We start from the raw sequence: 8,991 nt of genomic DNA, 5'->3' as shown, positions 1-8,991 counted from the left end.
AAAAATCCAAGTTTTTTTTAAAAGCATGGCAAAAGAATTTTGCCTAATATATTTATGGAGTGGAAGATTGATAATAAATCAAAAGATTAAATCAGCAAAGAATACATTAGGAGAATTTGCATACATGTTTCATTCTGCGCTAACAACTGGGACAACGACTTTGCTACTATCATTCTGTTCGATTAGCTATATATATTCTAATGTACAGAAGTAACAGGCCGAGGCCGTCCAGTAACGTTCACTTTTTTGTGCTTTAAAGAATGGGAAACAGTATAATCTCCACAGAAAAAAAAAAGCTAATAAACCCCCAGCCACAAGCCGCAGTAGCCAGCCATACTGCAAGTTCTTCTCCTGCATGATACGGCCTCCACTCCACAGTCATCATCGGTCCTGCATCTGTGGGTAGGCAACACGTCTGGTACATGGCATGCACTCTCCCACGGGGAGCCAACGCTTTGCCGGAAAATCGTTTCTGGACAAACTTGAGACGACAATGCGCTCACACGGAAGGGTTGGTTGTCATCCTGAAGATAAGTTTTTGGTATCATTGTTCATGCAAGTAAGGAGGAATTGGGAACAGAAACTGGGATATTACCTTAACGAATGTCCAGTTGCTGGGAACATGCGTTGTCGGGATTATCTCGTGCCATGTGCTCCTTATTGGAAGGGGGTGACCCTCCGTGGTAAATATGTAATTTTGGTTCCTCAAGAATGAATCATCGTAGAGAAGAAAAAGATATTTGCAGCTGCAAATAATTTGTCATGTGACTCAGTCGTCAGTACCAGTGATGACTAAATACTTAGTACCAGCTTTTAAGAAATAATTGGAAGGGAGCAACAGCTTACGTTTCTGAAAGAAAGAAGCTATGTTGATGATCTTCAAGTTTCATTGTCGAAACATCCCTGACACTAGCAAAACCTCCATCCACTTTAGTATAGTAATTAAGGGATCCAATGATAGCTTCACCAACTTCTAGATACCAAGGATCTACAGGAAGAGCATATGTCAGCCTGGGGAAGGAGAATGAGGGAACAGAAAAGGAGAAGAGCTAATGGCTTCTATGTATAGGAAATCTAGCTAGATATAATGGCTGCAATTTTGGCTTTTCTTGTTGAGCAAACCTTTAGTTGCTTGATAAAGATAAAATGTAGACTCAGCAAACTCTGGACGTAAAGGATAATACTTCTCTGTAGGATGCAACATTCCGAAGTCCAAAAGATATCTGCAAAATACAGTCCAAAACTTGTGTCAGTACAGTTTAGTATCAATCTTGAAGCAACTTTTTGCCTTATCACTTAAATAATAAGTCTTTCCCCCCATTAAAGATGATGGTACTAATATGTAGGAAAAACAGTAAATGGTACCTTTCCGGCAGAACACCAAACCTTTGCCATACATTGTAAAATTCACGATGTGATATATTTGCAGCAGCAACATCTCCTAGAAGTGTCTGGTCATGATCACAGGAGTAGATAAACAATGCATGATTAACATCCTGCAATAAGGTGACTGTCCATCAATTTATGGAATTCAGCAAACCTGAAGACCTGGCCAGAAGGCTTGAAGGCTAGTTAGTTGCCAGTGTGTTGCTTCTCCGGTCCTCATATCAGCCTCATGATACCTATCATGCCAGATGATCATTAGTGCTTGGTACAATCACAACACAGTGACAGGCCAGTTAGCTGAGATGAAATGCCAAGAAAAATAAAAGGGTGCACCATGGGCCATGTCGGAAATACTTCTGCACTGCAAGGTAAGCTGAATGAAACATATCCCAGTATTCTTCGCTTCCGAAAAGAACATACGCCTTAATCAAATACTCATAAAATGAATCAACTCCTGCAAACATGATACAAATGAATCATTATTATGTCTCAAAAGTATGTTGTGCAGTGACAAGATGCTTACCGCAGGATACAAACACATGATCAGTAAATCACATGGGAAAATGTAAAGAGTAGTACCAGCACCAATGCCTGATGAATATTCAATCCACTTGCCAGTCAAGACATCAAGGGTTGTGCCTACAAGATTTAGCGAACTTCTCATGCTCCACAACTTACGAAGAGCACGAAGAGCTGCAGCCTCATATCTAGAATCACCCGTCAAACGTGATAATGCACCCATTTCAAGAATCAGAGAACCTGTAAAAATGTATATTACAAAATAGTAAGATATAACTAAGAGTAATGCATTTCCCCTGGAATACAGTAGAACATTCTATCACCCACCACACCCTGATGTGCTTGTCTCAGTTGTTTCATTTTCCATCACTCCATACTGGAAAAAATAGTTACATGGTCATGGAATTCGAAGAAACTCTCGATAACATATAGTATAGTAAAATTATAATACACGACTTGTGGAAAACATTTCATGGTTGTAGCTTGACACTGATGTTCTTTGCAAGACTCGTACTCATTCAGTCATTTGTTTTTTGGCATGAACTGAAGCATCCTGATTGGTTAGTTCTTCTAAAGTAGTTATTATCAATACTGTACATGATGAGCATCACTGATTTAGCTAGAAATATTCCTTCTGTAAATTGGAGTAAAAACTAAACGCATTTCGTTTGCTGAGCTGTGAGCTATTGCCTCCAAAACCCAAAGGTTCCTTTCTCAATCTGATATCTTCTACGATGGTTTTCAAGTAGCCTTGCGTAAAAATACAAACTGAAATTTGCCAGTATTAAAATTCTAATATTGCCTACCCTGATTAACCACCTTTGAAATAGCAAGATCAGAGGATTTGTAAATGAACCTTAAGATTGATCCATGCGTATGGCAATCCAGTAGGTGTCTCAAAAGCTGGTAGAAAACGACTTCCTAAATTTTCAGCAAGATGTAGTAACTGGTCCTGATATGGTCCATCTTTAAGATGACTGATGTGCTCCTTTGCAAGAATATGACCAGAAATAAGCCCCCCAAGAAGTCTTATGTTGCACTGCATAAGATTAAGAGAAAATGCATGTGTAACTCAGTGTCCTGAGGCCAACATGTCATTTTTAGGTGAAAACCTGTGGTAGTAACCAGCTAGCATTACCTCAAAAAGATTTATTCGAGCATCAACATCAAATGTTAGGTTCTCTGAAAGCCAGAGAACTCCTCTTTCAAACTCCGTGAGGTTACCTAAGACAACAAGACTGCATGAGCCAAACAGAGAGGCATTACCTATCAACCTTGCGAATAATAGTGTTTTCTGAAGAAACTATATCATCATTCACATTCTGAACAGCAAGACAGAAGTACAGAACCAAATTCAAAGTAGTGAAAAACATTATTACTTCATTAACTGTACCTTGACAACGATTCGACTAGTGTAAGTGCAGATCCATTGTAATCATTTGGCAAATGTTCAAGCTACAAGTTGGAACAAAGTGATGACATCATGACCTGCTATCTCAAAGCTTTTAAAATTTCAATTAAAATTTGCAAACTTGTTGATACTTTAATACATTTAGGTTGCCAAGCTCACTAAGGGAGTCAGTGAAACTTTTGGTTAGAGGCTTCAATTCATCATGCTGAAAAGATAAAGAGAATAATGTTAGCTTGTACTATTTCATGTGCGTTTAATCGAACTGAACATTGTGTGAGAATTCTTAAGATAGCTGATGGACATACTGGAAATGCATAAGTCATATAGTTGTCATAAGCATGGTAAAACCTGAAAAGAATGGTAGTGAATCAGTAATAGAAAATAAACATTGCAAGACGCCAAAGTAATGTGCAAATGGTGGATTAGGTGATCTAAGTATAGCGCCACAATACTAATGTATGATCATACTGAGCTGAGATCCTACCTTCGCATGCTTTTGTATGTGGATAGAAAATTTTATGCTGGCATTATTTTGTGCTAACCTTCATATGCAGAGCATTCAGGCTGAACACTTTGGTGAGGCGCATGCATGGTTCAAACCATCTCAGTTTGAGACACCAAATATAATAGAATAACTTAAGCATCATAAATAACGCCAATGCTCCTAGGAGCAATTTTGTTTTCCCTGTTGGACAGTCAGGGCAACTATACTCTGCCTTGTAAATGCAAAGTTAGACTAGATTTTCAGCATTTCCCTATTTTACAGAGTTAATGCAGTGATTTGTTGATAAAAGGTTCAGGAAATACCTTGGTAACTCGAGATAACATCAGATAAACAATACACCAACCAAAGCAATCCTTGGTAACTCGAGATGACAACTTTCTCATAATTGTTTTATAACATGAAACTTTTTAATACTTAACAACTTGGGCACACACACATTATCCAATCAAAAACCCCATTCTCAATCCTTCTATAGCAAACCCGTGCCTTCTTTACAATTACAGGCTTAAGTTCGAAGTGGGGGCATTCGTCTCAACACATTGAACAAAGCTTTGCATCCTTTCAACTAAATTTACGACGAATTTATCGTAGACCTCGCGAACAAGTGGAGACGAGGCTTAACAAAAGTGCGGAGATGTCTTAGTTCTCCGCGATGTAGCCACAACCAAAAAGAAAAAAAAAATCTAACCAATCGACCGCGCAACGAAAGAGAGAAAAGTCAAGAGAGCATCTGAGCATGTAGCTTATGGCATGTCGAGCACACTCACATCTCCAGGACCTTGTTCCTCATGTACAGCCTCCTGCCGCGCCCGTACCCATCGCCGGCGATGGCGGCGCCCGCCGCGGCTCCCCCGGCGAGAGCCGAGAGGAGGACCGCGGCGGCGACGAGCCGCGCCGGCACTGGGCGGCGCGGCCGGGGAGGAGATCGCATGGGGTTTTCGCGCGGGGTGCGGTGCCGTGGGGCGTGAGGATGGTGTTGGATGGGGATCGGGCCCGGGCGAGTTCGTTCGATCCGAAGCAGACAGCTCGTTGCTTCCGAGATTTTGCTACAGGGCACCGGTCTTTCTCTCTCTCTCTCTCTCCCTCTCTTTTTCCGCGAGGGTAATAGTCTGCCACAGAAAAAGGTAGGGAAACGCTATACTCGCTCCTCCGTAAAAAAAAAAAGAAGAAAAACTCAATCTAAAATTAAGATGGTACATAATCTACGGTAAACATATAAACATGTTCAGATTTATTGTACTAGATTATGGCCCTGTTTGGTTCTATGAATTAATTATTAGCCCCCACCTTTTAGCCCTAAATTAGGGCTCAAGAATCCAAACAGGTAGGCTAATTTGAGGCTAAAGTGAATTAGCCCTCCTCAAAACATTAGCCTCTCTAAGGGGTGCTAATGGGGTTAATTTTATGTAGGGACCATAAAAAAGCAGCTATCTCTCCTCTCTTTCTACTCTCTCTCCACCTTTTAGCCTTGAATTAGCCCATGGATCCAAAAATACCACCCTAGACTAATGTTTAACCTACCGATTCATGACTAAACATTAGCTCTCAAAATTAGCCATGGGCAAATTTTCCAAACAGGGCTAATTAAGTACTTTTGGAGACGGAGTGGCCGAGTGGGTACTTCCTCTCTACCAAAAAAAAAAACCAATATCTTTCACAACTACACAACTACAGTACATTATACTGTACATATTCATTTTCTTAAAGTTGATCTTAGTGAAAGTTAATATTTAATGAAATATATACGTGCTAAAAAATTATACTAATATATTTTTGAAATTCATTATGCTCCATAAGGGGATGTGTTTTTTCTTATTACACAGTAGATGCATACACACACCATTATACAGACAACATTGCGCTCACACACCGGCGAACTCTTTGCATGTCATGTAGATGTTTATGAAAATTAAAATTTGATAACATAGATAATTGTATAATATATTGCTCAGGAAAGTATTCTAAACTCTTGAGGTGAAAGTTTAAAGTCGACCTAACCAGTTGAAAATAAGCGAATATAACTATGAATAATGTACTTGTATTACTCATTGTGTAATTTATATGTTTGTTTGTTTCTTATTCTATATATTACATCTCAATTGGCCTTTTCGAGAGTATCAATATTGTTAATCTTTTCAGACTTTTATAACTATTTGATTGGTGTTTTTTTGACTTACAAGACGAACAAATGAGAAAAAAAAAGTTCCCCCTAATAAATAGTAGTACTCCACAGTTCATAAATATTTTCTAGTGTTGACCAGAATAATTTTAATTATGATCATTAATATTTTTGAACTGTCTAGGCTAGGATGATCGAAAGGTTAACGATTATTATGTTTAGAATAGGACATCGTCTTTTAAGAATTTTCAGCTCTCTTATACAATGGTATATTACATCTGTTGTGTAAACTGTTGTGGAACAAGATATATGATCTAATCCATATATATGGATAGATCGGCAACCAACTCAGGGACACGACAGTTGTGTCGTGCCCCACGTCTTCTCACTCTCGTGGAGATCCTGGCAATGGGCGCGATGTTTCTCAAACCATCGTGTCTCCAGTTGTCACCTCTCTCTCCCCCCTATATATTGTAACCACTGTGATCGATAAAGAATCACTCGCTCATTCGCTCTATTGTGTCGTCAATTCTCTCTCGCTCCAATCAATTTCATCCACTTTCAACATAAACCTTGTGCAGTTAGCATTGTGCCGCCTTAGGAAATACAGTGACGCAACTTCTACAGAAACCAACCAATCAAAAGAACGTGCACATTCTGACGTGGATGTATTGCAGGCGACAATGGTCTGGTCTACCAGAGGAAGTATATAAGTTGCCACATCAGATTTGTGCTTGCGTGGAGGAGAGATGAGAGGAGAGAGAACATAAGCGGGCTACAGATTTGTAGCCAACTGCAGCACGAGCTCCAATAAATTATATGAGAGAGATGTGTGGATTATACATTAATGATGTAGTATATTTCTGCAGCTAACTATTGTATGAGTGAACTATATTAGATTGACTATAAATAATGTTTTAAATTTTGAAGCTAGTAGTGAGCTATATTATTAAACTTGCTCTCATGAAAAACTCTGAATTGTCCATTTGAACTAATATCATTTTGCCTGGAGTGTCATCGAAAAATACTTTGTCTTCTAAACAATGGTTTATATTGCTACAAACTCAAATGGAACTTTGATTCAAAAGCAATGTGATACAGGAGAAATCAATCCAGAGAAAGGGGAAAAAGAACCAGCTTGTACAAATAAACAACACGCACGCACATAGAGAGTGACCTCCAGTTCTCGTACGAGCAGAAATTAAATTACTGAATCGAACAGGAAACTCGAGTACTCGACACAAATCTAGCTTATTCACGAACGTTAACAAACCAACGATGAAAAATAAGTCACGCACGCAAAACAAAAAAATACAAATACAAAAACGAACGAAAAACAATCGATTTAGCGAATCACTTAATTATTATGATATGACGATCATATCGTCCTCGTAAACCGGGCGCGCGCGCGCGGGCGATCGATCGATCGATCGATGGATCGGATCAGATCAGATCAGATCATCACTTGGGCATGGGCCCGTGGTTGTAGGTGTCGCAGCGCCGCCTGATCTCGCCGGCGGCGCCGGTCTTGACGCCGAAGAGGCTGAGCTTGTCGATGGCGCGGGAGAAGTCGTCGAAGAAGGCGGTGGGGTTGGACGCGTAGAGCTTCACGAACGGCTGGGTGCGCTTGTCCGACCACATCTCCTCGTCCGTGGCGAGGAGGCCGAGCCCTCGCTCCAGGTTCACGAAGTACATGTTGTCGAACTTCCCGGGCGTCATCACGTCGTTGAACGCCGCGATCGTCGGGTCCTTGAGGTACTCCTTGCACGCCGTCTGCAAGCCCTTGCTCAGCACCGGGTTCATCGTCGGGTCCACGTTCCCGGGCTTCCCCTGGTAGTCGTAGATCCTCTGCGCGAACTCCTTGCAGTGCGAGAATCCCAGCGTGTGGCCGCCGGACAGCGCCACCATCTCCTGCACCGTGAAACCCTTGTCCTGGAACAACTTGATCACCTGGTCCATGGTGAAGTTGGACTGCGGCATCTCCTTGTCGGGCGCCGTCGGCGACGACGTCAGCGAGTCCTTGCGGCCGAAGGAGATCGGGTAGCGTGGGCCGCCGGTCATGGTGATGAGCACGCGCGCCGCCAGCGCCAGGATGTCGGCGCACGACACCACCTCGGGGCACTCGAGCTCCAGGGCGAGCTTGGCGCGCACCACGGCGTCGAACGCGTCGCCCGGGAGCGAGTGGTTGATCTCCGCGCTCTGCTCCGACTTCTCGAACGCCGTGGCCGCCACCAGCACCGACGCGTCGCACCCGCTGACGAAGCAGTCGTGGAAGAAGAGGCGGAGCACCCCGGCCGCCGTCGTCGGGTTCGCCATCTGCTTCGACTGGACCACCTCCGCGACGATCCGCTCCGCGCGCGGGCACGTCTGGGCGTAGTAATCCGGCGACAGCTTGTCGCCCCCCAACGGCTGCCCCGGCGGCTTCTCGCCCACCAACGGCTGCCCCGGCAACGATTGCCCCGGCAACGGCTGCCCCGGCAACGATTGCCCTGGCAACGGCTGCCCCGGCAACGGTTGCCCCGGCACCAATGGCTGCCCCGGCGGCTTCTCGCCCACCAAAGGCTGCCCCGGCAACGATTGCCCTGGCAACGGCTGCCCCGGCAACGATTGCCCTGGCAACGGTTGCCCCGGCAACGGCTGCCCCGGCGGCTTCTCGCCCGGCAACGGCTGCCCCGGCAGATTCTCGCCCGCCAACGGCGGCCCCGCGCGCGCCCCGCCGGCCAAGACGCCGGCAAACACGACGAGGAGGAGGAGGAAGGACGGACGCATGGCTGCTGCTGCTGCTTCTTGGTTTCTCAGCTGGGAAGTCGATTGTTTCCCTTCCCTCACATAGAGTTTGAGGCGCGCGCGGGTGTGGAATGGCAGGTCGAAGAAATGCGAGGAGAGGAGGGGGGAGGAGTTGGGTTTGCTGTTCTTGGAGGCGGTGGAGAAGAGGAAATGGAGGGGGAGGGAGCGGCGGGAAGAGGTCGTAGAGAGGAGGAAGAAGAGGAGAGGTACGTACTATTTCTGGATCAACGTGCAATGCTGGTTTGCCCTTTAAGTAGGGGTGTT

General features: G+C 44.0%; 2 protein-coding genes across 2 annotated transcripts; both read right to left on the bottom strand.

The window, feature by feature from the left end:
• Positions 1-39: 39 nt before the first annotated feature.
• LOC127762825 (alpha-mannosidase I MNS5) lies at positions 40-4,893 on the bottom strand. Its single transcript, XM_052287330.1, has 15 exons — positions 4,589-4,893; positions 3,622-3,664; positions 3,456-3,521; positions 3,299-3,360; positions 3,044-3,143; positions 2,762-2,944; positions 2,233-2,281; positions 1,966-2,145; positions 1,720-1,840; positions 1,541-1,622; positions 1,366-1,451; positions 1,123-1,223; positions 847-988; positions 596-746; positions 40-524 (listed from the first exon to the last, which is right to left on the bottom strand). The coding sequence occupies exons 1-15, from the start codon at positions 4,750-4,752 to the stop codon at positions 297-299; spliced, it is 1,758 nt and encodes a 585-aa protein (XP_052143290.1). The 5' UTR covers positions 4,753-4,893; the 3' UTR covers positions 40-296.
• Positions 4,894-7,061: 2,168 nt separating this feature from the next.
• On the bottom strand, positions 7,062-8,791 carry LOC127761994 (peroxidase 31-like). Its single transcript, XM_052286329.1, has one exon. The coding sequence runs from the start codon at positions 8,707-8,709 to the stop codon at positions 7,402-7,404; it is 1,308 nt and encodes a 435-aa protein (XP_052142289.1). The 5' UTR covers positions 8,710-8,791; the 3' UTR covers positions 7,062-7,401.
• Between the last annotated feature and the right edge of the window lie 200 nt (positions 8,792-8,991).

The sequence above is a fragment of the Oryza glaberrima genome, chromosome 2 (genome assembly GCF_000147395.1).
Source record: "Oryza glaberrima chromosome 2, OglaRS2, whole genome shotgun sequence".
Taxonomy (NCBI): Eukaryota; Viridiplantae; Streptophyta; class Magnoliopsida; order Poales; family Poaceae; genus Oryza; species Oryza glaberrima.
Note: the sequence above shows the minus strand (reverse complement) of the source record. Positions and strands in the feature narration are given on the sequence as shown.

Bases quoted from the DNA above. Each gene is read 5' to 3' on its own strand.
- LOC127762825 (XM_052287330.1), bottom strand. From the start codon at position 4,752: ATGCGATCTCCTCCCCGGCCGCGCCGCCCAGTGCCGGCGCGGCTCGTC. The intron at 3,361-3,455 runs GTATTAAAGTAT...TCCAACTTGTAG, and splicing joins GTGAGCTTGGCAACCTAAAT to CTTGAACATTTGCCAAATGA. The intron at 2,945-3,043 runs GTAATGCTAGCT...AATCTTATGCAG, and splicing joins CTCGAATAAATCTTTTTGAG to TGCAACATAAGACTTCTTGG.
- LOC127761994 (XM_052286329.1), bottom strand. From the start codon at position 8,709: ATGCGTCCGTCCTTCCTCCTCCTCCTCGTCGTGTTTGCCGGCGTCTTG.